This window comes from Lytechinus pictus, chromosome 13 (genome assembly GCF_037042905.1).
Source record: "Lytechinus pictus isolate F3 Inbred chromosome 13, Lp3.0, whole genome shotgun sequence".
Taxonomy (NCBI): domain Eukaryota; kingdom Metazoa; phylum Echinodermata; class Echinoidea; order Temnopleuroida; family Toxopneustidae; genus Lytechinus; species Lytechinus pictus.
The window spans coordinates 26,424,293-26,452,061 of record NC_087257.1 but is presented as its reverse complement, the minus strand read 5'-3'; the positions used below and the strand labels follow the sequence as shown (position 1 = coordinate 26,452,061).

The following is a 27,769-nucleotide window of genomic DNA, read 5'->3' as shown; positions in this document are numbered from 1 at the left end:
ATAAATCAAAAGTTACTTATATATATATTTATCTATTTATTTATCGATATTTTCATTATCATTTTCAGCATTTTTTAAACCTTTATAATTAATTACTAATTAATTGATTGATTGATCAATTGATTTATTAATTGATATGCTTTTCATTTACTAATTTATTTTATTTATTCATTTATTTATTTGTTTATTCATTTATTTATTCATTATTTTGTATTTATTTATTTTTTCTAAATTTATTTGTTTATTTTTATTTTTTGGGGGGATGACCCGTTGTGGGGAGGGGATCCAACCCTTAACCAGTACGTCCATGAATCAGACTAATTTCACTAAGCTTCATTATCTCGATCCTCACGTGTTCTTCAAAATCAAGGTAGAACATGATTCATAACCCATAGTAAATAGTAAAGTACAAGTAGAAGATAAGAACTTTGCTGGCTCAGAACACATTTATATATGATGGACCGAAGTTATGGAACTCACTTCATAATGATATAACAACTGCAAAATCTTTGAACTCTTTTAAGACTAAATTCAAATTATCTCTATTAAAATCTTATAATATACTCCCAAATTAAGTCTATTTCATCATCTCTGTCAAGTCATCATTATTACTATAAAGACTATAATTAAAACATAAAATAATCATTATCCTTTTTTTATTAAAAAAAAAGAAGTCCTTCTCAGATGTGATCGTTATTGAACCTCATACATTATTGTGTCTATCCTCTCCTCTATTTTCTCTTTCTTTCCTGTCCGCTTATCCGCCTTCCTACCGGTTATTTGTTCACGGCATCAATCACATTTTCGTGCATTATATTCTTTCCAGGTTATTTTATATATATTTTTCTCCTTTTATACACATCATTGAATCCAGTTTGCTTGAGTCCACGATGGCATAAGTTCTACCTACGTTCAGCAGCACCCATCCATCTTCTCAGGGCATTCTCCCCTTTTTTCTTCTCTTTTTCTGGGGGGGGGGTGGGGTGGGGAAGGGTGGATATATTTTAGGACGGGTTGTTTTGTCCTATATCAAACTATATTTTTTGATAACTTCGTATTTATTTTGTGAGTATTATTTCTCTCTCATTTATTTACTTTTTCTTATTTGATTACATATATCTGTATTTGTACTTTGTTATTTTGTTATTTGTTGTGTTATCTATTTTTTGAGGGGCCCACATTGTACAAGCATTGTACATTACATTAGTGGGTCCCTCCATTTCCATCTTAATTTAATTTCTATTGAAAAATAGTATACAAATTTAAAACCTACAAAGTGTTGCCCAAATTGTCTAGTGTTTTTTTCACAACATAGGTATTTTTTTTTTGCAACGGATACAAATATTTATGTTTATATATGGTATTCAATTTGTTTTTGTTTGATGGAAGTGAAATAAATAAATTTGAATTTGAATTTGATACTAAGTATTAAGAAGAATAGTTTCGAACGCTTCCCGTCATCTGCAAAACATGATATCTTCCTATAGGACATATGATCCATTTCATGTAGACCTATATCTTTTGTTTTGTCTCATCGATTTATGAGCTTGTTAAAGATTCGAGATTGGCATTAAAAATAAAAGTGAATATGACTTGGACTAATTCGAAAGCCGAAACGAAAATAACTTGAGGAGGAGGGAGGGAGGGAGAGAGAGAGAGGGAGAGAGAGAGAGAGAGAGAGAGAGAGAGAGAGAGAGAGAGGGGGGGTGAGAGGGTGGGTCGGGGGAGGGGTGTATCATGTATATGCACTTTGATCAGTCAATTATGAAATATCACGATATGAACATGACTTGGCAGATTCTACAATATTGTTTGTCTTCGATAGCCAAAACGACAGGTCTATGGCATTCTATCAGGCGGCATTCATGGAAGTGGGACTTCCACTTCGATCCCTGGTTTATTCAATCCAACGTTCTTTCAATTGCAGTGTGACTGTGCATTAGTCTTTGTGTCTCAGTTCTGGTCCAAACTCAAAGATGACGAAACGGGTGGCTTTGGTAAGTTTTGTGATATCTTTATTTTATTTTATTATCATTAATTTTTATTTTCTTTTATTAAAAAAAAGTTATGGGGGGGGGGGGGGCTGTACAAGATGGACACCATGCTAGTCTTTTAAAGTGGACCCGAATCAAGCAATATCATCAGACGATCTCAGAATAATAACGCTATAAACGAGTATTTTGTCATGTTTTCCTCATCCTCCCTCAACAATCACGTAGACATACAAGTGTGTGTAATTGAGTTTTGTCAGACATGTATCAATGTGATATGATTATTTATGTCCGGGACCGACCTATGACGTCACCATCCGAAAGACGTGACCAGGGCTCAAACCTCGAACCTCTGCATCAATTTGTAACTTCCCCACATAACTTTTATTGCAGGCGCACGCCACAACACCATGTTGTCTGAAAATATGCCCTTTTCAGAAAACCTCGTTGGAACGTATTGTGATCAATCAATATTTGTCGTAAATAGTCCCCGAAAGAAGTCACGACTAATAATGAAATTTGGCAATTAACACCAAAAAATGATAAACATGATCAATGAAATTGCCTTTTTTGCTGTTTTATGTTTTTCTCATTTTGTTTCAAGATGTCTGTTAATTATGATTTTTTAATAAGTTGTTTAATTTTTTTATCATTTTTTTAGGGGGGAGGGGGATGGCCCCAAGAAGCGATCAAGCCCCACCCTTACTCATCTGCACACCAATGAAAAGTCTAAACTACATCAACAATAATCAAAACATTGTTTTCTTTATCAAACTTCTATTCAACACTTCAAACATTCAAGGTAACCGGAAGCAGTAGCAGTCTCGGGTTGGCCATCGTTAGAAGTCTTTGCAAGAAACTAGGCGATGATGGTATAATATACTTAACAGCGAGGAACGAAGGTTTGTAAACTTCCTTTCAGAAAATTGAAGAAAAAAAAAGCATTTGAGTGGCCAACATGGGTCCATACGCAGCAGGGGGGGGGGGTGACAGTCCCCCTCATTTTTTCGTTGAAAACTTACATTAATTTCAAGATTTCACCAAAAGTATGCCCGAAAGCCTGATATCACTTTAGAAAAAAATAATGCGAAATGATTTTTTTTTTTTTTTCTAACTGACATAGGTCGAGGTGTGGAAGCAGTCGAGGTCCTAAAGAAGGAGGGACTCGGTCCAAAGTTTCATATACTCGATGTCAATGACCAGGGTAGTATCGATAAGCTACGAGACGACATCGCCAACCAGGAAGGAGGCTTGGACATCCTCGTCAACAACGCTGGTATCATTTTTAATGTGAGATATATTCGTAATTTTACTTCTCAATCATGTGCTGTGCACTATCGTATCTGACTGAGGAGGAGGGGGACAGGGTGCCCCCTTTTTTGCCTGCCAGATTTTTAATGACGGAAAGTGATTTTAGAAATGTCAGGGACCCTTAAACTCTTTGCTATCAGAACAGTAAACCGACAGGCTCCGCGGATATATTCTTCGGTGATAATTGCTCCGCCCGTATTCGCTCCGGCAAAATTTGCTCCACCGACATTCATGATATTTGCTCCTCCGACACTGCTAAGATAATGCGACAATTATGGCTCCGCGACAAATGCTCTGCTGGCATCTGCTCTTATAATGTGACAAAATGTTTTCTTGCATGCGGTATTAAATTTATCCATTGTTATTTTGATTTTGAGGCAAAGAGAGAGAGAGAATGATCGACTTCGACCAAATTATAAAAAGATGAACCGTACTTTAAAGGGATGGTCCGGGCTGAAAATATTTATATCCAAATAAATAGAGTAAAATTCACAAAGCAAAATGCTGAAATTTTCATCAAAATTGGATGACAAATAACGAAGTTATTGAATTTTAAAGTGTATCAATATTTTGTGAAAATAGTTATATGCACATCATCATGAATATTCATTAGGGGGGCTGATGATGTCACACCTCTACTTTCCCTTTTCTTATGTTATTACATGTACATGAAATCATAAATATTTCATTTTTTCATAATGTGTAAAATTCATGTGTCTCCGTTATAATGAAATAAGTTGCGGCAGTAAATAACTAAAGCACTTTTAATAATCAGTTGTCAATCCAATTATTTAGTTTTTGGTAGAAGAAATAAATGTTTGAAAAAAAACCTAATTTCATATAATAAAATACAAAAGAACAAGTGGGGATATGACATCATCAGCCCACCTAATGAATATTAATAAAGACATGCCTTTATAACTTAACTGTTTCACCGGAATAATGCAAATCTTTAAAATTCAATAACTTTGTTATTTGTTATCCGATTTTGATCAAATTTTCAGCATTTTGCTCTGTGGATTTTACTCTATTTATTGATATATAAATATTTCCAGCCTGGACCATTTCTTTAAATCTGAAATGTAAATGACAATGAGTGTATAGGCAGGCGAGGATCCATGGGGAATGACGCACAGATGGGGGGGGGGGTGCATGCGGCCATGACCCACCAAAAGGTTCACAACCAAGAAAAAAAGGGGAAAAGACTTAGAAAAAGGAAAAGGCTAATTATGATATCATTTTCTGAAAGTATGTCAAATAAAAAAAAAAGATTTTTGTCTTAAAAAATGTCACAACTTTCTTACTTTCCATCTGATTTTTATGAACTTTTCAGTATTATGCTTGTTAATTTTAATTTAAATCATTTTTGTTGGGGTGGGCTTGTCCTTTAAGCACAGAAGAGTATGTCAACAGAGTAGCTGCGCTGTATAAATGGTCCATATTATTATTCAGAGTACACTGTCTCGACCTCTTAAAAACGTTTTCAATTCCTCTGTATATAGAGCTATAACTATTTTCCCACAAAAACAATCTTACACACCTAATTCGAATACGTCATGTAAATATAATTTCTCATGTAATCGATCACAAATTGATAAATAAATTTAGATTTATTTAGTGATTTATTGTATAAACAGTTACAGTATTTCTCTTATTTAACAGTAAATACCCTAGAATTTGTAGTATAGAATTAGACACTACAGAAATATGAGTGTGGTGTATATAAAACATTGAAAGAAATATAAATCAACATGAGATATATCGAAAGGGCCCAGGCCAACAGTTACTCGCCACTCAAAGCAAAGTTACGTGTGGAGTTGTTCGATGAGAATGAATCGATCATGATAGGATGAACTTTTTTAAACTGCTGTTTGTATATATTGAACATAGATTAAAGACAACGCTGTACAATAAGAGTAGGCCTATGATTCCAATTAATTTGTTTTATTTCAATATATCAATTGTACCATACTTGAAATGTCCGTTGGAACGGGTTCGAAAATATTATTATTTGGATTGTATTTTTTTTCATTTTATTCATCCCCGTTTTATGGGTTATCCACATGCAGCATAATTCAATTTCTCTTGATTACACTTCACAAAAATGTTTTTCATGTTTCTTTCATAATTTTGGAGAAAATGATTTTTCTTTTAAGCAGTGATCATATCCTCAGAACACAAACATATGATATTAAAAAAAAAGAATTTTATATTCCATATAACAAATTTAGGTAATATTGTTTGTTAGTATTTTAGGCTTACATCTGCAAATCGTAAAAAAAACACAATTACACCGGATTTTGATGAAGAAACAGTCATGCTTGTTTTGTTTTTAAATTAATACTGCAAGAGAATACTGCAAAGTTTGACAATCTGGTAAATTTTACGCATATTTGACAGGCCAATATTCATTAGATTTAAAATACCTAAAAACCGGTATCAAAATGGAATTCTTACATACGACTTTCATATTTTTGTTTGGGACCTTTTTTCTTTGTATTGTTTCGCGCAAAACCTACCACCTAATCTACATGCATAACAAATTGATTTTTTTTTTTTTTGTGAGATGTGCGATGTTTCAGGGCACGAAAGCTTGCGGGCGGTTAATGAGAGAATAATAGGCCGACATCATTTTACAATCTACTACTGTACTCAAATCTACAATGAGATCGGGACCCCCCCCCCTTACCCCACCTGAGCAAAACGCGGAATCTTCGCTCGCTGAAACAAAGTCTATTATGCTTTCTCTCTCTCGTTGTTTCTAGCTTGCTATTTTATGTAGTATATGCACTATTTGCGATGAGTGCATTAATATTTCAATTTTTTTTCATGCTGTTTAGAATTTTAAGCACATTGTTTAAACTTTTTAACAGTTGTTTGAATTTTTAACTTGTTTGAATATTCAAACTATTTAATAGTTGCTTAGAGTGACAGGCTTAAACAATGCTTAAACAATACAAAAAAATGACACAACGTTTTATAGTGTTGAGGGCTACTTCTACACCATTTATCGGGTCGCATTATTATTTTTTTTAGTGAAAGTTTTCTTTTAAAATATATTTTCATTTTAGGATGATACACCGAAAGAAATTCAAGCAGAGAAAACGATTCAGACGAATTATTTTGCAGTTCGGAATGTGACCAACGCTTTTCTTCCCATCATACGGAATGGAGGAAGGCAAGTACCACACGTTTAATTTTACTCATTTGTATGTTTTCCTGTTTTGCATTTATATTCAGATGGCTTGCATCTTGAACTAAATAAATAAAGGACAAGTCCACCCCAACAAAAAGATGATTTGAATAAAAAGAGAAAAATCAAACAAAACATAACACTGACAATTTTATCAAAATCGGATGTAAAATAAGAAAGTTATGACATTTTAAAGTTTCGCTTAATTTCACAAAACAATTATATGCACATCCCGGTCGGTATGCAAGTGAGGGAACTGATGACATCACTCACTCACTATTTCTTTTGTATTTTATTATATGGAATATGAAATATTCTAATTTTCTCATTGTCCTGTGAAACAAAGTTTTAATTTTCCTGAACTTGTGGAATTACCATTGTTTAATATTTTATGGTTACGCGATAGCTCAGTCGGTAGAGCGGGGGTTTCGGATTCCGGTGACCCCGGTTCGATTCCCAAATGGTGCGCTAGTGCCCTTTGGTAAGGCATTTATCCTCATTACCAGGTCCCTCGGAGAGGACCTTAAGCTGTCGGTCCCCTGGTTGCTTGCTCACAGGCATTCGTGCTTTCTTAGCAGTCAGGTAAAAAAACCTCGGTATATCAAAACTGGTATCAAGTTGGTCCTTATTTTCAAATCTGTAAAAATAGAAATATTGTATAATTCAAACAATAAAAAAACCAAAAGAAATGGTGAGTGAGGGACATCATCGATTCTTTCATTTGCATATGACTAAATTGTGCATATAGCTATTTTGTGAAAAATAAGCGAAACTTTAAAATGTCATAACTTTCTTATTTTACATCCAATTTTGATGAAATTTTCAGCATTATGCTTGCCTGATTTTTCTCTATGGATCCAAATCAACATTTTTCTGAGGTGGACTTGACCTTTAATATTATTTGGAATGCATATCGGAAAACACAACACTAAATTGAAACAATACCTTAAACCAGTTATTTAATTATCCGATGCTGCATGCAAAAGTAACTGTCAGGCACATGTGCTTCTCAACCAATCAAAACCCAGGAAAGCTCCTTACGAATTGTCAGACGACAAATGCTGATGAAATACTCTCTCTATCCCCCATTTCCCTTTACTCTATTCACCCTCTGCATCCCTACTCCCTAAAGAGGTGATTGAATTTCCACTCTTTTTTCACTCCCGCTTGGTAGTGACGTCAAGGATCACTCAATTTGGATTGAATTTAGAGTAAACATACGATTTAAAAAAAAAAACAGAATTCATTTTACAGAGGGACGGAGAAATTCACTCGACAACAAGTGAAGCTTACTTTTAATCTAGGGAAAATTAATTCACTCTCTTCGATGAGTGAATTATTCACTCGACTTATCTTTTAGAGAGAGTATTAATATAATCCTCACCATGCAGATCACTCGTCCCCTCCCGAAAATTGAAGAGCCATAAGGATCAATATCCATCAAGGATTTCTGCTCTGTCTGGTTTACAGTCCTTTTAAGGACTACATTCATTCCCGAAAGATATATTCTGCTTACCACTTATATAACCTCAACTTTCTCGTCAATCCATTTCACTTCTACCTCTATCCACTTTTCTAGTCCTGTCTATATGGTGTAGCGTAAATCACTTCTGCGGTCAGTGAATCCCCTTTTATAATTCGTGGTGCGGCTGCATACAACCATTGCGATTCTGTGCAACATATTGTGACCAAAATGATCGCAAACGATCGCACGAGCAACGTTGTGAAAGCCCCGTTAGATCGAAAAAAAAAGAGTGATGTTTTTTATCGTTTCGCCCACTCATTTTTTTCTGCATCGTGTAAACCCAACTGCCCCAATGTCTTTACAGGATCGTTCACATTGCCAGTTTGGTGGCTCCGATGGCTTTCTACAAGATGAGCGATGAGATGCAGGATAGATTCAGGAACGTTAACACTGGCCAAGGAATAAATGATCTTATGCAAGACTACGTCGAGTAAGATTAATGGAGTCGTTTACTTAAGGTTTTTAAGAAATCAAATTATCTTTATAGGCTACCAAAGAACATCAGGAAATAGAATAATATTGATGATGATGCTGACAATGACAGTGATTATGATAATAGTATTAATGATTAGATTAAAAAAATCATTTACAATCAATGTGAATGATAGTATGGATAATTATAACATGATGACGATGATAGTAAATATATAATAATGATACCATTACTACTACTACTACTCCTACTATACTACTACTACTACTACTACTACTACTACTACTACTATACTACTACTACTACTTCTACTACTACTACTACTACTACTACTACTACTACTACTACTACTACTATACCAATACTACTACTACTACTACTACTACTACTACTACTACTACTACTTCTACTACTACCCTACTACTACTACTACTACTACTACTACTACTACTACTACTACTACTACTACTACTACTACTTACTACTTACTACTACTACTACTACTGCTACTAATAACAACAACAATAATAATAATAATAACAACAAAAACAACAATTATAATAATAATAAGAAGAAGAAGAAGAAGAAGAAATACCAACAATAATAATACTATTTCGTGCTGAAAGAACAAATTGTATGTATGTAGAATTAAGAGGACTGAGAGTTTGATCTTAAATTTCTTGGAGAATTGTATCTTCTAAATAATAACTTAGTTTTTAATATAACTTTAATCACGTTTACCAGCGCCTAAATAATTATATTGCTGTTGTCCCATGTTATACTTCAAATATCAACTTTCATAGCGTATAATTCTGTGTGTATAGCCTTATTTAGAAATTGGAAATGAAGTTGTACCCTTTGCTTTGGAACTGCATATGTGAAATCAAGTTTTACTTCTGTCATCAATTCCGTCATATACATTGACAGTCAAACTTTTACAAATATACAGAGAAACCATACATCACTTAAATCAACATTGAAATGTTGAATATACTCTTTACTCTCAGTTAGTCTTCAGACTTTCGGTATGATAATTTCATTCGATTCCTATAGGAGCAATTATTGATATTTATATCTTTTCGCAGCTCCGTGAAGTCGGGAAACACTGTACAAATTGGGTTTGCAGACTGGTCATACGGAACCAGCAAACTGGGCGTCACAACGCTTACCCGTACGCAGAGTGAAGCTATCAAGAAAGATCCAATCAAAAAGGATGTCCTCATCAATTGTGTAAGTGTTTACATGCTACGTATTTTGAAAAGTATCAGCATTGCATACATAATTATGATGTATATAGCAGCCTATATCTTGCCATACTTGATTTTAATTCATTGGCAGAACGTATTCCCACTTTATCAAATCTTTATTTATTTGAATCTGAAATCTTGATTATCCCTTTTTTACCCAACTTTTTTTCATTTTGCTACAATTGTGTTTTGTTTCTGTTTTGATTTTTTTTCTGTTTTGTTTCATCCCCCTCTTTGGTTATGTATATAGGTTTTTGTTTTACTTAGTTTACTTTGCTATGATTTGTTATCTTTTGTATTGTTTGTATATTGCACGGCCTCTCTGAAAACCCGCCATTGGCTAATCGAGGGCTTTATACCGTGTTTGAAATGAAGTAAATCAAATCAAATCAAAATATATACACACTGTACAGTCTATTAATTAGAAGTGACAAAGGATAATTAAATAACATCAGTTATATTTGTTTTTATCTCTGCAGTGTTGCCCTGGTTTCTTGAAGACAAGCTTCACCGCTCACTTCGACGAGGAGACAATAAAGCAGATGATTAGCCCAGACCAAGGGGCTGACACCCCGGTGTACCTGGCCCTTCTCCCGCCTGAGACCAAAGATCTACAGGGGCAATTTCTATTTAGAAGAGAGATCAAAGATTTCTATAAAAATGATATCAGACCTGTTAGTTTTGTTTAAGAACGGTATCGTAAAAAAGCCATTATTTAATTCATGATAAAATATCTGGTAATTCTTGCAAGGCATTTGTCCAAATATTGTGAAATTAAATGACTATTCACATTCCAGATGACTGAATATTAAAAACAAAAAATATGTTGAAGATTTATCAATAAAAACATAAAAAAAAAAAAAAGTTATTCAGCAACCCATAAAGACCAACACCTAACTTTAGTTAATGACGAATGTGAGTGAGTATAACGATAATACCTGATTATGTTTAGGTGCACTTTTCTGTTTTTATGAGTCGATATAGTTCGAAAATTAGAGGACGCTCTTCTCATTGGGAGATGGGGGAATCCCCTCCTTCAATAGCAAGGAGATCAGTGAATGTTATAAATGAATCTGAGCATTGTGGGAGTCGCAATTTCTCGGTTTTCAACATTTTACTTCTATACATCGTTCCCCGAAAAGAAATGATAAAAAATAAGGAGCTTCGAATTTCTCATTCATAAGGCAAAATCTTCTGATTTGCGGAAATCAGCCGCTCATATTAAGAAGTATTAAAAAGCTTCACGACCGAGAAAAAAAAACAGAAGAAAGGACAGGGAAAGGAAGGAATTTGATATTTTTTCTGAGTTACTATGTAAAAATCTATCACAAAATTTTATGTTTTTCATTAAAAGATCACAAGTTTGCTAACTTGCTTAGCTCGCTCGCAGATTTGTAGAAATGTTGTTTCGTATGGCCCCCTCACTTTTCCGGCTCCTTACGCTACTGGCGTTAATCATGTTCAGGGAGAGACGGCAATGAAAATGATATTTGCTGTCACACCCAATCTCTCCTCTCTCAGCCTTTTGATATTTATTTATTTTTATTTTTTTTTGTAATTTTTTACATATTGATGAAGAGGAACACTGTAGTTGCTCTATATCAGCATTTTTTTAAATTTTTTTTTTCGAAAATCTAAACCCATGTCACACGAAGTAAAGTTCACTGCTAGAGGCGGATCCAGGATTTCGTAATAGAGGGTTACAGGAGACAATTTAAGTAGGTTAAGATCAATTGGTGATTCTCAAAATTTAGAGAGGGAGTGCGGGCCCCTTGATCCGCCACCTACTGCCACTGATTAAAAAGTGATCGAAATCAGAATGATAATACTTTTGTATTAGCAACTGAATTTTTGTCACAGAAAAATAAACTTTGATGAAATGTCTCGCCTGTATTTGTATTTTTATTGGATATCGTGTGCTTCATTGTGTTCATTATAAGGTTTCATCCGAAAATGGTCTTATGTCGGGGCAGTTAAAAAGGCGATAGTTTCGCAATGTGTTGTGAATTTGTGAGTAAAGACCAGAAATACATTACATTATAGCGATGTTACTAATACATGTACTTGTATCATAATCCTCTCATCATATCAAACGATCAACAACTCTAACACTCATAAAATATCATACAATTCCACAAATGGTTTTCTTCAGCTTTGAAATATCATGCAAATACCATGTCCGATAGATTTAGTTTTCACAACAAAGGAATGAGCGAAAAAAGAAGAAGAAAGAATAACACAAAAACACCCCCCAAAATAGGCCTACAGTTGAAATTAAAGGTTACAACATAATTATGTAAATAGCATATTAAGTCAATGTTGTTTATACACGTGATCTTGTGGGGCTAATTATAGTCTGACACGGTTTCAATAACTTTGACAACCACGGGCGGTGCATTGGTGTTAGCAGAAAAATTAAGAGAAATTGGCCTAGCTTCCACATTCAAGAGCCGCCAAGGCCTCCGCACACCTTACGACTGGTCTACGGTCCGATTTTGGAAGAAGATTTTGCTCATTTTCTTAAAATGTGAATGAATTAAGTATCTTTTTATTTGAGGTTCAAATTAACTGAAACAATACTAATATAACAATTTTGAATGATTGCAAGCCTTATTTTAGAGTAAAGGCCAAATTAATTTCAAATCGTAGCTAATCGTACGACTGCTATAAGACATCATTAGATCACAAGATATTAACTTCGCTTTTATTGTAATAAGAATGATAGCATAGTCACAGATTTTAACATAGGTATTCGTACGACGATTTAGAACATAACACAGTAAGATATTTCATGTCTCAATATAAGCATCAAATTCTACTACATTTTATTAAAAAATGTGGTCGCAGACCAATCGTAAGGTGTGCGGTAGCCTTAATGTAGTAACTGATGCTGCTATTTCAATCTATTAATGTACAACTTTATCATGACTCGTTGATTAGGCCACAACCAGGATTTTTGAAGAGGGGTGCTGGTTTTGAAAAAAACAATGACAAGCGAAAAAAGGGGTTTTCAATCCAAAATGAAGGTGCTTTGGGTCTGAAAAAATTGGCACGGGAAAAAGGTTTTCGCTCTAAAATGAATGTGATTTTGGTCTAATTTACATTTTAGAATTCCAACCTTATTTCCAAGGAACGCTGGCTATGGTGAATAACATACACAGCATCCCGCTAGCCTACCCAGGGCCTTGGCATAAACTATGTAAAATAACACATGAATCCCTTTATGGCCCGCGTATTCTAAAGTCGAGTTTAACTTAGAACACGGTCTATATTATGCTAAAATTATGGGAAGCCAGAAAATGATAGTAAAAAAGAAACTCTGTTTATATCATATGTCTGATATCTACTATTTTGTTTACCCTTGCCTTCATGATGAAGAAAAATACTTCAATTATCATTCCCAGAATATATTGTGAATGATTTGAGTGTCATTTGTGCCACAATTGGCTACCCATAGTAAACCCGAGTTCAGAATACGGGCCTATACAGACATTTATGGCACTAAATGGGGGAAAATTAATTTGATCAACTACATGTACATGTAGTCACAATAGGAGCATTTCAATTTGCATGAAAGGGGGGGGGCAGGGCCCTGGGAACGATTTTTTTTTAAACTGGGGGTGCTGATTCAAATTTGAATAGCAAAAAAAAAGTTTCCACTACAAAATGGAGATTGAATTGGTGCCGAAGAATTTGAAAGCCCCCCCCCAAAAGGTTTCACTACGAAATGAAGGTCATTTTGGTTACATTTTTAAAATTTATACACACCTTCCAGAATACCTGGGGGTGCTGCCTATGGGTAATAATACACACAGTACCCCCAAGGAAATTTTGGGGCTGCTGAAGCACCCCAGCACCCCCGCTTCCCAGGGCCATGAGGGGGGGGGGGGGGGGAGCAGCATCACTAGCATCATATCCTACAAAGCATTTCATGGGCCCAATTTATTATCTGGGGATAATAGTGACTCTACTATGCTTGGGCCCATGCATTTTTTGTTGTAGTATGCTAGTGGGTATGACAGGCCAAGTGTCCGCCAGTATATTTCGTCGAATTCACGCCATTCCGTACACAAAATATTTTTTTATTCAGACGAAAATCATTTTGTCATGACGCAGTTTTATTTCGTATAGGAAAGTTATTTTTTCTCACACGAAATGAATTTCGTCGAGACGAAATGTAATTGCGTCTACAAAATTTATTTCGTACCATACGAAATGAATTTCGTTGAGACGAAATGTAATTGCGTCTACAAAATTTTACCTAACATTTGGACATTCCAAGCACTATTGCTAATCATGAACAAGATCGATAGGCATGGGCGTCGATCCATTTTTCAGATTGGGGGGGGGGGGGGGGCAAAATCATGAATCGTTCTAAAGGCGCTCGATCACACCAAACAAACTCACCCACACACACACACACAGGCCTAATTATATTATATATATGAGAAAGAGACTCGGATACATATCTCACCAACAAATTAATGCGAGCGCGAAGCGCGAGCTGAATTTTTTTAGAATGCTGACCTGAAAACAGGAATGGTACCTGTTTAGGACTGTTTGTAGCAGTAACTCATGTGGAGGATACCTATCTCACTACACAGATAATGCGAGTACCGAGAGCGAGCTGAAATTTATTTATATTCTGACCTGAAAGATTCATTTTTGGTACTTATGATTAGGATGGGTATCTAAAATAACAATAGATGCGAGCGCGAGCTGAAAATTTTGATATTTCGATCTGAAAAAATTGACAGGTTAATGGGCGTTTTTAATAAAGAACAAGATATATATTCAACAAAAGATTATTGCAAATCAAAGCGGGAGTTCTTTTTAGGTTTAGAACTGAGAACGGGACATTCTGTTCACCTAATTAATCATGAAAAGTATGGGTTTTGGTACATAAATGATGCGAGCGCGAAGCGCGAGCTGAAAATTTTTATATTCCAATCTGAAAAACGGACATATTGAGCACGATTTTAAATAAAGAACGAGTTGTGTATCTCAATCTCGCTTGCTGACTTCTGTGTAACACTGCAATCTTATTTTATTTTTGCACATGCATGCGGAATTATTTGGTGGGGAGGGGGGGGGGGCAATACGATATGTTTGCCCCCCCCCCAATATTTTCATTGGTGGGGCGATCGCCCCCCTGCCCCCCCCCCCCAGGATCGACGCCTCTGTCGATAGGTATCTAACAAAATCATTTGCGCTCGCATTAGAATTGTGATATTCCGACTCAAAACTTGACATTCTAAGCACATATTGTAACTATGAATAGTATGGTGTCTAAACAATTGATAAAAATGTTTGATACTCTAACCTAAAACTTTGACATTCTAAGCACTCTTGGTAATCATGAACAGAATGGGCATCTAATTTTATGCGAGCGCGTCGCGCGGGCTTAAAATTTTATGTATTACGACCGATTACGACCCAAATTAGCTAGACATTCTAAGCAAATTTATTAACAATGAACAGGATGCGTATCTATCTAAACAATATTGTGAGAGCGCAAAGCGTGAGCTAAAAACTGTGATATTCTGACCAAAAATTTGGAAATTCGAAGCACTTATCTAACCATGAACAGGATCGGTCTTCACCTTACTAAACAATTGATGCTAACGCGAAGAGCGAGCAGAATTTTTTTATATTCTGACCTAAAATCATGACTTTCTGAGCTCTTTTGGTAATCATGAACAGGATGGCATCTAACGATGCATTAATTTGATGCAAGTGCGAGCGCCAAACTCAAACATGAATTTCGCGTCTCCCGGCCAAACATCAAATTGGCGCCTCAAAGGTCGAATATGACTTTGGTACCCCCTTCCTAGGCTGAACATCGATTCGGCGCTAACCCCCCATGTTGAAGATCAATTCGAAGCCCATATGTCGAACTTCTATTCGGCGCCCCCCGAGTTCGAACATCAATTCGGCGCCCCTCTTATTTCTCATTCTTTCCCCTTTTCTCTCTTTCTTTTCTTCTTTTTCTCCTTTTTCTTCCCCTTTTCTTTTCCTCTCTTTTCTTCTTTTTGCGCCCGGGCCCAAAATATACTTGATAGTAAATGCCGTTTCTTACACGAAATGAATTTTTTGGACACTTGGCAGACTTATCATGCCAAGTGTCCGATGCTGTAAACGAAATTAATTTTCCATCGGACACTTGGCGCGCCAAGTGTCTGATGGAAAATTAATTTCGTTTACAGAATAGATCTTCGTATCGCAACGAAAAACTTTTCGTTGCCACAGGAAGTTCAATTCGTCGGCGCAATCTATTTCGTTATAGCAAAATTCATTTTGTATGGTACGAAATGAATTTTGTAGACGCAATTACATTTCGTCTCAACGAAATTCATTTCGTATGGTACGAAATAAATTTTGTAGACGCAATTACATTTCTTCTCAACGAAATAAATTTCGTAGACGCAATTACATTTCGTCTCGACGAAATTGTTTTCGTGTGAAAAAAAAAATCGATTTCGTATACGAAATAAACCTGCGTTTTGACGAATTGATTTTCGTCTGAATAACATCTTTTTTTGTGTACGGAATGGCGTGAATTGGACGGAATTTACTGTCGGATACTTGGTGCGCCATTTCGTTTGATCAAAATTTATTTCGTTAGTACGAAATAAATTTGTGTGGCCGCAATTACATTCCGTCTCGACGAAATTGATATCGTGTGACAAAAAATAAATTTTGTATACGAAATAAAACAGCGTCATGGTCTCACGCGCGTAAAACATTCCCCATAGACTTGTGTGTTAAAATGGCACTTAAGAAAAATTCATAAAAAATAAATGTGAAATTAGAGGGTCGAATGTTTACTACCTTTGGATAGGATATATATCTGACATTCCATATCTGACCAGAGAAGGGTATCGTAGCCAGCTCATTTCAAAAATAAATCGCCATTTATGAAGATAACTATGATGGGATCAAATTCATCAACTGAAACAGTAAAATAGCCCCAATTCATCCGCCAGTCAAAAAATAGTTCCAAACCATTGATATATCTTCCCAATTTGGGCAAAGGAAGTTCAGTAGTTACCATTTTTAGAATCAGTGTTAGATTTTGAATCATATTCATACACTTTTGTCAATCAGCAATATCAAATTTAAAAAATTCGAATGGGTTGGGTCGAACGAATATCTTTAGCCCTCCTGATGTAATTAGGCTCATGGCACCTATAGACGAAATTATTTTTGTCTGAATAAAAACATATTTTGTGTACGGAATGGCGTGATTTGGACGGAAAATACTGGCGGACACTTGGCGCCCCATAGGTGGTGGCAGGGAGAGGGGTGGCCTTGGCTGGCGGAGGAGTGCAGAAACTAAACTAAATGTCATGATTACGAGATCGCACAATGACGCCATATCGTCATGCTTGAATGATAAGGAAAACACGTATGAACAAAAACTGATTGAAAAATAAGTTGTACGAGGAACTTGATGGTAAAAATTACGAGAAAAATGTATTATTCTACTAACAATCACGAATATTGAGTCATATGCCTACTTATATATTAAGCGGATATTTAGTCCCCGAATGCCATTCATTTTCGAAGTTTGAAAAACTCGTTCGATACGACAAAAACTCTTTTACCTATGTTTTCTCGCACATATTAGAATAAATCATTACTTGGGGTTCTGTCCATGATTTCCAGAAACGGCACGAAGAAGCGGCACATTATTGCTACAGTGATCAGAACCAGTGATTTTAAGTCTGTAGACTTATTGTGCTATAATGTACATGGGCATGTCTGAAATGGATTCCAACAAGTGGACATTCCTGACGAGGAAGTTTGCAAAGGCACTCTTCTTGTGAAATAATATTTTGAAATTTCAGCGTGGCGTTTTCTGATGAAAAATATTGTGATTACCGACGGTCTCACCTCAGTCGGGAAGTAATGGCTGCCCGGGAGGTTAATTTTAGACAACAGCCAAGTGTTCGGAAAAACCTGAGGTCTTTGTTGTATTCTGTAGCTGCAGAACTCACCAGCGAAGACCTCCACAGCCTCTTGTTTCTTACAGATGGGATCATTAATTCCAAGCAAGACAAGGAGAGGATAAGATCAGCTGGATCAACTCTCGACTTATTTGAAATTCTAATGGAGAGGGATGCTTTGAACGACCAGAATGTCAATTTGATTTTCGATCTGTTGTCAAAAATTAGAAGGTTCGATGTGGCGAAGAAGGCGAAGGCCAAATGGGGTAAATGCCTTTAATATCCTCTCACAAGTATCGTATATCAATTTGATGTGATTGAAAGGTGTTTGTGAAGTAATTATGTTCAGGGAATCCCCCATGTATTCAACAAAAACCTTTCAAGCTGTATAATTGTAATCATTTGATCTTTCTTCAAAATATGATCAAAGATAAGACATCCAGGATATAGGCCCACCATTGAAGTGTTGAAACTTTGATTGGTGTCACTGACGTACGGATGGGGGGGGGGGGGGGTGGTAGAGGCTCTTGCCCCTCCTCCAATTTTTCACGTCCAAGTAAAAAAGAAGAAAAGAGAGAAGCCGGGTGAAATATGATATTTTTTCTGAATGTTATGTCAAAATCTATTTGGTATTATTTATGTGGTAACATTGATTTTTGCAATAAAAAAAATTGAAATTGCTCTCTCGCCGCGCCCGCTTGCAACTTTTTATAAATTTTAGGCGATATGCCATATCTAGCCCCCTCAAAATTTTTGGCTCATTACGCCACGGCTTGGTGTGCTTAATACAAGTATTATCTTATTAGGAAGATTGGATATGCTCTCTCTGGTGCTATGTCATTGCCCACCTGCTTTGGAATGAATAGGAACATTCTCTAAAGAACTATCGATAGTGGATTCACGTTCGAAAATGTCCAAGCAATTAATCAAGGAATAATTCCATGTTCTTCTTGAAAGAGAATGCTTACTTGTAAGTTTGCACATTGGGTAGACTAGCCCGGTCTTGGGTTATTTTGGAAGGAATATACAGGAAATAGTTTTTAAGATTGAAGTTTAAGAGTGTTCTTCCGAAAACACCCCAGAGAAGAGAAAGGAGATTGGAACTGCGCCTCTAAAGGCCACCGCACACCTTACGACTGTTCGCGATCCGATTTTGGAACAAATCGCATTTTGCTCATTTTCTGAAAATGTGAATGGAACATATCATTTTATTTGAGGTTAAAATTGATTGAAAGATTACTCTTATAACCATTTTGAAAGGTTGCAAGGCTTTATTTTGGATTAAAGGCCAAATTAGTTTCAAATCGTACACTCTAAATTACAGGGATTTAAAATAAGTCCAGATGGACTGTAGCTAGGGACCAATCGATTTCTGAATTTAGTTTTAATCCTAACGACTTAAATTTATATCTCAAATGATTTAAATTTAAATCTTTCGAGATTTAAAAATGAATCTTAAGGATTCAAACTAAATCCGGAATTCGATTGGTCCCTAACTACAGTCCATGTGGACTTGTTTTAAATCCCTGTAATTTAGAGTGTAGCCAATCGTACGACTACTATGACGTCATTAATAGATATTAAATTCGCTTTTATTCTAAAGAAGGATGATAGCATATTCACATATTTGACTATAGGTATTCGTATGATGATTGAGAACATTACACAGTAAGATATTCCAAGTCTCAATATTAACATCAAATTCTACTACATTTTATTCTAAAATCGGGTTGCAGACCAATCGTAAGGTGTGCGGTCGCCTTAACAGATCTGTAATCAATCAAGTATCCACGGGGTGAATCCAGAAATAGTAGAGAACTGTTGCGTTGGGAAAGATAGTTACGTCTCAGTATAGATAACATTTTAAAGAGGAAGATTTCAACTCTTTCTTTAAATTTTGTAAAATATCTTATCACAATTCATTTCTCTTTCAATCTTTTCGCAGATGAAATAAAAACTCAGTTGCATCCTGATGATCTGGACCGACGTCATACTGGACATGATCCATCCCGACCCCAACACCATTCTCAGAGTTTCAGGGATCTAAATAACAGGGGCATTGTCAAGAGCAGGAAACGGTATTTTGAAGGACGTCCAAGTCAACGTCAAGATTACAGAGGACAGCATCCGACGGCAATGATTGAAACATCTTGGGCGGACGAGGAAGTCCAGGAACTATTGTTAGAACCATTTCGACCACGATCCAGGCCTATCACCAGAGACTATCATATTATCCGGCACACCAGCTACACAAATGCCATGAGTGATTTTCTGACTCAAAGCATCGCCGCTGGATCATACTATTGCCCTATGGACATGGTGGACGATATTATGCTTGGCGCTCATGAAAACCTCTCATTATATGACGGGATTGGACATGAAAACCTCAATCATTGAATCACGTAATCGGTTCTTCTCAATCAGAACAAATTGTGTTTGAGGGTTTGATAACACGACGTTAGTAACATTTTGAACACGCTTGTCACTAACTAAACTATATAAAAATACTACATGGAATAGCGATTTCTCCCAGGGATAACTTTGCTAAAGATGCCATTAGATTTAACTAATGATAATAATAGCAGGGCCCGCTGGTAGAACAGTTTTCGAAACTGAAGTGGCTTCCCTGGGTAAATATACCTATATTATTATTATTATTATTATGATCTGAACTGTTTCAACTTTTCTGCAGAGGCAGCAGAGCCCATATTCTAGTGGAACAGTAATTCCTTCTATAGCATTCTCTATTTACAGTCGACAGAGTGAATTAAAGTACTAGAATATATATAATTTCTACTCGTTTATTGGTTGAATGATTGAAAGGGCTTGACAATTCCTAATTAAAATAGGTATTTCACTAACTGTAAATTATCATGCACTTTTTGTCTTGTATCAAATCTTGCAAAAAAAAAAGCAATGATAAAAAGTAGAATATAACTGAATTTATAATGCCACGATGACATTTTTGCTCATAAACAAATTTGATTATTTTTGCCACGACACTTCGGCCAGTATGTACTGAAATATTCATATTGTATAGATAATCGTTGTGTAGTAATCTAACATTATTGATATATATCTACGAAGTTAGCAGTCATACTGTCTCAATACACAAACGTGATGAAGAAAAAAAAGCTTCACTCTATTTTGACGGGAACATTTCAGGCTCCCATATGATCTCGACTTGACAGTTTTGATGCACTAACTTTAATACTTTGAATAAAGTAGTTTTAGTTATTCCGGGATCCATTAAAATCTTTCCATAAACTTTAATATTTCTACAAGGATCTTGTCAGTTTTGACCTCACCTGGTGAGTGTTTCATAAAGCTGTTGGTAAGTTAAGAGCGACTGGTGATCCTTTCTTACGCGCTGAATAATCACCAATGAACCTTTAATGGTGAATATTATTTACAAGAAAGGATCACCAGTCGTTCTTGAAGTGACTCTTAACCACTTCAGATCCGTGCTCTAAACCTACGAATAGGTTCATTAAACGGCCCTTGGTGCCTGACGATCTGTTGCTAACTGACTAGATATTTCTTGTACAATACACATGATAATTAAATGTATTATAGGCAAAGCCACTGTAAAACTTCTTTTAGCTCAAATCCTTCGCGTATACTCTGTGAACACTAAATGAAAAAATATAAGTTATAAGACATTGCCAAATATCACGCTAATACATTTTTTGCATACTAGAGAGGGAAATCTTCCTTCAATGATAATCACAAAGTATGTGTCTTAACATAAAAGGCACATGAACATTTGAAATTTTATCAAGGGCTAAATGGGTTTTATCAGAAACAAGAGTGATTAGAAAAGCAATTTTTGCCATGGCAAATTATTGTCATGAAATGATGCTGTTGACATTTTGGGGAAAGATTTGTCATGTAGTGGGAATGTGATAAAAATTTTGCATCCTGGTTAAGGTCAATTGACCATCTTAGTTCAGGGTCCCGTCGCATAAAAGTTACTATTATAGTAACTCTACCATCCAATGGTAACTACCATGGTAACAGTGCTCATCAGCCAATCAAAATCAAGGATTCCATGAAAGATACCATTGGATAGCAAACTTACCATAATAGTTACTTATAGCAAAGGGGCCAAGGACTATGGCTGATGCTATTCATGATGTAGCGACTTACACTTAAATATATATATATATATATATATATATATATATATGTAGCATAGTAAAGATTAATGTAGAGTGTGAACACACCAAAATGCACCTGAATTCCAGAAAAAGGGCAATTTGAGGGTGAAGGATTCCTAAGGGATATAGGACCGACAAACAAACATTTTTTTTCACAGTTTTAAATGGTGTTAGAGAATGAATGGCAGAGCAAATGGAGAGATAGGTCGAGAGTATTGTTTTTGTCAATTTTTAGTTATATATTTGTTGATATTTTGAATAAGGGCAGGTGTCGGTCTGACACTAATTAATTGACTCCGTAGAGCTTAAGCTGTCAGTAGGTTCTCGATAGTAGGGGCCCGGGATAGAGAGAGTCCAGTGTACCCACGCTGAATGAAGTAAGTCCTGCCCCTCTAATTGACCAATTAGGAAGTAAGAATGATTTTGGAATTTAAAATGAGAAATTCGAGATTTGAATAAAAATATTTTAACCGATGGGAATAAGTTTTGCCCTGTCCATCAAAAACAGTGACAGTGGAGTTAGATCAGGTGACCAAAAGATTATTATGAGATGGAAAAATAATAACAATAAGATATTTTCTTGAATAGAGGTGTGAGCTAGGTAGCTTGACTGAGTGTGAATGCAGTATAAAACCCCACGTTTTCCCTTTCCTCTTTGCACTTGCACCAGCATAAATTTTATCCACGTCCCAGAGCATTTGCCACCCCCTCTTCTTCTTTTTTTTTCTTTCCTTCTTCGTCTTCGTAACCAAATGGACTCCTGAAGAACCTGTTAATAAAGTTAAATCAAAGTTTGTCCTGCTACAGAAAAAAACTTTTAAAATTTTGTCGTCTGTACATGTGTCTTCGATTTACCGATTGTAAAAGAGAGCAACAAAAGACTGTGATTTGGCGAAGCAATAATCTTCAGTTCAAAAGCCTCCAATTTTGTTCTTGAAATTCAAACAACTGGACATGATGTATCTTCTTTACTAATAGTCCGGGTTATAATTGAGCAAGGTGCCACAAGAAAAAGGAGAAATTTTCATATAGTGCTTCTAGACCAGTTTTTTACGCTGAATATGAATATATGAGGTAACCAGGCTGTATCCTGAAAATTAACCTGTGAGGGCGCTTTTTTCAAAATGGCCGCCAAATTTTCAGAACATTTGAATTTTCGTACATAGATTTTGACATAAATATTCCATTGCCACAAAATTAGTGTCATATGAAAGACAAATAAATTTTATACAATTTTGTACTATTTATAGGGGATAAGTAGGTCATTTGGCTGAGATTTTAAGTAGAAAACTGCATTTTTTGTCATTTTTTCCCAAAAATTGAAAATTTTGCAAATACATGATTTTACATAATTCTGAGGAAAATGAATGAATTACCTTGAAATGTTCCAGAAAACTTTATTGATATACTATTATCATGTGGATGAAATTCCAACTCTGTATCATTCTTCTTAGCAAATTTATAAGGTATCAAACTTGAATACTTCAATTTCAGAAATGTCGCTTTTTGTATGTATTTCCATAGACTAATACGTATAACATGTATAATATGTAATAGTTTAATAAAATTTAAATGCAATTATCTCCGCTTTTTAACCACTTGGAGAGTTAAGAGTAGGCTTTTCTCTATCAGCTACATAAAACAAAATGTTGACACATCAAGGCCTGACCCTCTCATGGGGTGGGGGTGTCGAAGTCACCCCCCCCCCCCCTTGCCCTTGGCTATATCATGTTGTTGTATATTGCCTATTTGTTGGAAAAATCTCTGTTTTTTGGAGCACCCATTGAAGCAAAAACAGGCATTTCTGCTATACAGTACAGTCACTTTGATTGCTTTGAAACCACTTGGAGAGGAAAGAGTATATAGGCTTTGTTCTACCAGCTACATACAAAGTGGCACATCGAAGCCTACCCCTCTCGGGGGGGGGGGGTTGCTTAATATTGCCAATTTATTTGAAAATTCACAATTTTTGACCCAACATTGAGGCCAAAAATCGTTTGTGCTTTGTTGTACACCCCATTTTATTGATTCGAAACCACTTAGAGAGGAAAGAGTAGAGTTTGTTCTACCAGCTACATATAAATAAGCACTGGCACATTGAGCCCTAGCCCTCTCATGGGCTGTCTAAGTCCCCCCCCCCCGTCTATATCATGTATATTACCAATTTATTGGATATTTCACCATTTTGGATCACCCATTCAGGCAAAAGCGCGTTCCTACTATATAGTACAGCCAATTTTATTTTCTTGCAATGACTTGGAGAGGAAAGATTAGGATTTGCTCTATCAGCTACATATCAAGAAGTGTTGGCAAATCAAAGCCTATCCCCTTCAGAATGTTTAGGGGGCTGTAGAATTTACCCCACCAATTTTCGGTAATTGACTATCTATTGGACAGTCACAATTTGCATCACCCATTGAGGCAAAGGGCGTTTCTACTATATAGTACAGCAAATTTCTTTTCTAGCAATGACTTGGAAGGGAAAGAGTAGGCTTTGCTCTATCAGCTACATATAAAGAAGTGTTGGCAAATCAAAGCGTATCTCCTTCAAGCGGCTATAGAAGTTACCCCACTAATTTTCGGTTTTTGGCTATTTGTTGAAAAGTCACCATTTTGGAGCCCCCATTGAAGCAAAAAGGCGTCTCTGATATATAGTTCTGCCACTTTTATTGCCTTGAAACCACTTAGAGAGGAAAGAATAGGCTTTGCTCTATCAGCTACATAATTTTGTGCTGGCAAATAAAAGCCTACCCCCTTCTGGGGGCTGTCGAAATCACCCCCTCACCCCTTTGCGTTATTACCTATTTATTGGAAATTCACCTTTTTTGAGCCCCCATTGAGGTAAAAAGACATCTCTGATATAAAGTTCTGCCACTTTTACTGCCTTGAAACCAATTAAGGAGGAAAGAATATGGTTTGCTCTACAAAGAAGTGCTGGCACATTGAAGCTTACCTATCTTGGCGGCTGTCAAATCACCCCACCCCTCTTGCATTATTGCCTAATTATTTGAAAATTCACAATTTTTGAGCCCCCATTGAGGCGATATGCACTTCTGCTGTATAAAACACCCAATTTCATTTTCTTGAAACCACTTGGAGAGGAAAGAGTAGGTTCCCATCTTTCAGCTATACAGTGCGTCCCAAAAAAAACTATACACTTTTGAAATGGCTGCCAAATAATAAATGGAGCACTTTGCTGAAAAAAACTTACATATATGGAAAGCCAATAAAGTCAACTTTCAAATGACACCAAAAAGTTAGAAAACTATTCATGCTTGAGCGAGCACTGCCCACTGAAACAAAGGGTATGAAAATTACGGTGGGCTGGAATTAGCCTTCCAATTTGTGTCAGTTTTTAAGAGGCAAATCCTTTTAAACTTGCAAAGTTAAGGGCGTTGTGATAAATTAATGATCAACCATGACCAGTTTTGGTTGCATAAGCAAATTTCATAAATTATTAAATTGAACTTTAATGCATTAGTGAGCATAAATTATACTTTTGGGGCAGCATTTCAACTTTATCATTTGGATCTCTTTTTTTTGGCAGCATTTCAACTTTATCATGTGGATCTCAGCAGTGTGTTCATGGGAGTCTGGAGGATAGGGGGGTGAGATAGGATTTAAGTGGGAGAAGCAGGTTGATGGAATAAGGGTCAACAGAACATTGAGTCCCCGCCCCCTCCCTCTTTCCCACCCTCCCCCTCCCTCTTTCCCATCCTCCCCTCCTGTTGTGAGACTGATGGCTATTGTCATGTATGCGTGAAGTCCAGAGCAGAATGTCGATTTAATGATAAATTCTGAATTGGGGCATCAACTTTTTCCTATCAATCATTGAATCAACAATTTATTAGTAAATCAACTCATTCAATGTGCAATGTGATCAATCAAACATTCATTTTTTTTCAATTAATTATTTCATTAATCATCATAATCATTAAATTTCTTGGTAATGATTCAATAAAAAAAATGACCATCAGCCACCGGTCACTTGGCAGTTAAGTTTTGAATAGGCTACAATCCAGGAAAAGAGACAGAGAGAGAGAGAGGGGGGGCTGGGAAATGGAGGTGGAGAAGGGATGGTACATTTGACTATTAATTTGTAAAAAGGACAAAAAGAAGAGGAATGCCCTTTTAACAAAGTCTTAGCATATCTCGCCCTCTTGCTTGTAACAGGTACCATCACATTACTCTGACTCTCACGAACACACTTCTGAGGTCCACAAGATGAATATGCTACACTAAAATTACAACTCCGGTTCACTCATGCATTAAATTTTAATTTAGTAACTCGTGAAATTTGCCTAAGAACCCAAAACTTATCTTACTCATCAATTTAGCTTAACACCCTTACCTTAGCAAGTTCCAAAGGACTAACCACTCCAAAAAACTGTAAGGCTAATTCCTGCCCAGTCTAGCCGAGCTTAATCTCTCAGGAGAGAAGTGGGGGGGGGGGTGGGGGTTGAGATGGAGAGAGGGGTTGCTTAAATGTTCTGTTGACCTTTATCCCATCAACATACTTCACCTACCTAAGTCATATTACCCCCTCTTCTCCTGACTCTCATGAACACATTGTTGAGATCCACATGATAAAGACAAAATGCTGCACTAAAAATTGCAATTCATGATCACTCATGCATTAAATTTCAATTTAATAACGCATTAAATTTTCACAAACAACAAACTGATCACAAATGATCTTTAATTCACCAAATAACCCTCAACATTTAAGTGCCAAACAAAAAAAAATGAAAGAAATTGGAAGGCTAATTCCGGCCAACCCTAATTTTCATACCCTTTGTTTCAGTGGGCAGTGCTCGCTCAAGCATGAATAGTTTTCCAACTTTTTGGTGTCATTTGAAAGTTGGCTTTATTGGCTTTCCATATCTATAAGTCTTTTCCCCCAAAGTGCTACATTTTTTATTTGGCAGCCATTTCAAAAGTGTATAGTTTTTTTTTGGGACGCACTGTATATAACGAATTGCTGCCATATCGAAACCTGACCCACTTCAGGGGACTATATAGATGTTACCCCACCTTTTTTACGATTTTTTCCAATTCATTGGAAAACTCGCCATTTTGGAGCCCCATTGAGGCAAAAAAGTGTTTCTGGTACATGTATATAGTAGAGCCACTTCTTTATATGTAGCTGTTAGAGGAAAGCCTACTCTTTCCTCTCCAAGTAGTTTCAAGGCGGTAATAGTGGTAGAACTATATATCAGAACCGCCTTTTTGCCTCAATGGGGGCTCCAAAATGGTGAATTTTCCAATAAATAAGCAATAATGAAAAAGGGGTGGGGTGATTTCAACAGCCCTCTGATGGGGATAGGCTTTTATTTGCGAGCATGTCTTTATATGTAGCTGTTAAAGCAAAGCCTTTTTTTTCTCTCCAAGAGTTTTCAAGGGTGAAAAAAGGCAGAAACATAATCAGAAATGACTATCTGTCCCAATGGGGGCTCCAAAGTGGTGATTTTTTCAATAAATAGGCAATAATGCAAAAGGGATGGGTGATTTCGACAGCCTCCTGCTGTTTGCCTGCACTTCTTTATATGTGGCTGATAAAGCAAAACCTATTCTTTCCTCCCTAAATGGTTTCAAGGATTTAAAAGTGGCAGAACTATATATCAGAAACGCCTTTTTTCCTCAATGGAGGCTCCAAAATGGTGAATTTCAAGGGGGGGGGGGTAATTTCGACAGTCCCCTAAAGGGAGTAGGCTTTTATTTGCCAGCACTTCTTTATATCAGAAACGCCTTTTTGCCTAAATGGGGGCTCCAAAATGGTGAATTTTTCAATAAATATGCTATAATGCAAAAGGGATGGGGTGATTTCTACAGCATCCCGGAAGGGGTAGGCTTTTCTTTGCCAGCACTTGTTTATATGCAGCTGATAGAGCAAAGCCTACTCTTTCCTCTCCAAGTCATTGCAAGAAAATGAAATTGGCTATATAGTAGAAACGCACTTT

The 27,769-nt window shown here is 36.2% G+C and overlaps 2 protein-coding genes across 2 annotated transcripts; both read left to right on the top strand.

The window, feature by feature from the left end:
• Positions 1 to 1,827: 1,827 nt before the first annotated feature.
• On the top strand, positions 1,828 to 11,599 carry LOC129275223 (carbonyl reductase [NADPH] 3-like). The gene is made up of 7 exons (XM_054912016.2): positions 1,828 to 1,997; positions 2,794 to 2,893; positions 3,115 to 3,281; positions 6,374 to 6,480; positions 8,325 to 8,450; positions 9,539 to 9,683; positions 10,180 to 11,599. The coding sequence occupies exons 1-7, from the start codon at positions 1,977 to 1,979 to the stop codon at positions 10,387 to 10,389; spliced, it is 876 nt and encodes a 291-aa protein (XP_054767991.2). The 5' UTR covers positions 1,828 to 1,976; the 3' UTR covers positions 10,390 to 11,599.
• A 5,602-nt stretch (positions 11,600 to 17,201) lies between these two features.
• Positions 17,202 to 22,672, top strand: LOC129274697 (uncharacterized). The gene is made up of 2 exons (XM_054911457.2): positions 17,202 to 17,915; positions 19,595 to 22,672. The coding sequence occupies exons 1-2, from the start codon at positions 17,612 to 17,614 to the stop codon at positions 20,044 to 20,046; spliced, it is 756 nt and encodes a 251-aa protein (XP_054767432.2). The 5' UTR covers positions 17,202 to 17,611; the 3' UTR covers positions 20,047 to 22,672.
• The last annotated feature ends 5,097 nt before the right edge of the window (positions 22,673 to 27,769 follow it).

Excerpts from the sequence above, each read along its gene's own strand:
- LOC129274697 (XM_054911457.2), top strand. The coding sequence starts at position 17,612 with ATGGCTGCCCGGGAGGTTAATTTTAGACAACAGCCAAGTGTTCGGAAA. Across the intron at positions 17,916-19,594 it reads GAAGGCGAAGGCCAAATGGG|ATGAAATAAAAACTCAGTTG; the intron begins GTAAATGCCTTT and ends ATCTTTTCGCAG.
- LOC129275223 (XM_054912016.2), top strand. The coding sequence starts at position 1,977 with ATGACGAAACGGGTGGCTTTG. Across the intron at positions 2,894-3,114 it reads CTTAACAGCGAGGAACGAAG|GTCGAGGTGTGGAAGCAGTC; the intron begins GTTTGTAAACTT and ends TAACTGACATAG. Across the intron at positions 9,684-10,179 it reads AGGATGTCCTCATCAATTGT|TGTTGCCCTGGTTTCTTGAA; the intron begins GTAAGTGTTTAC and ends TTATCTCTGCAG.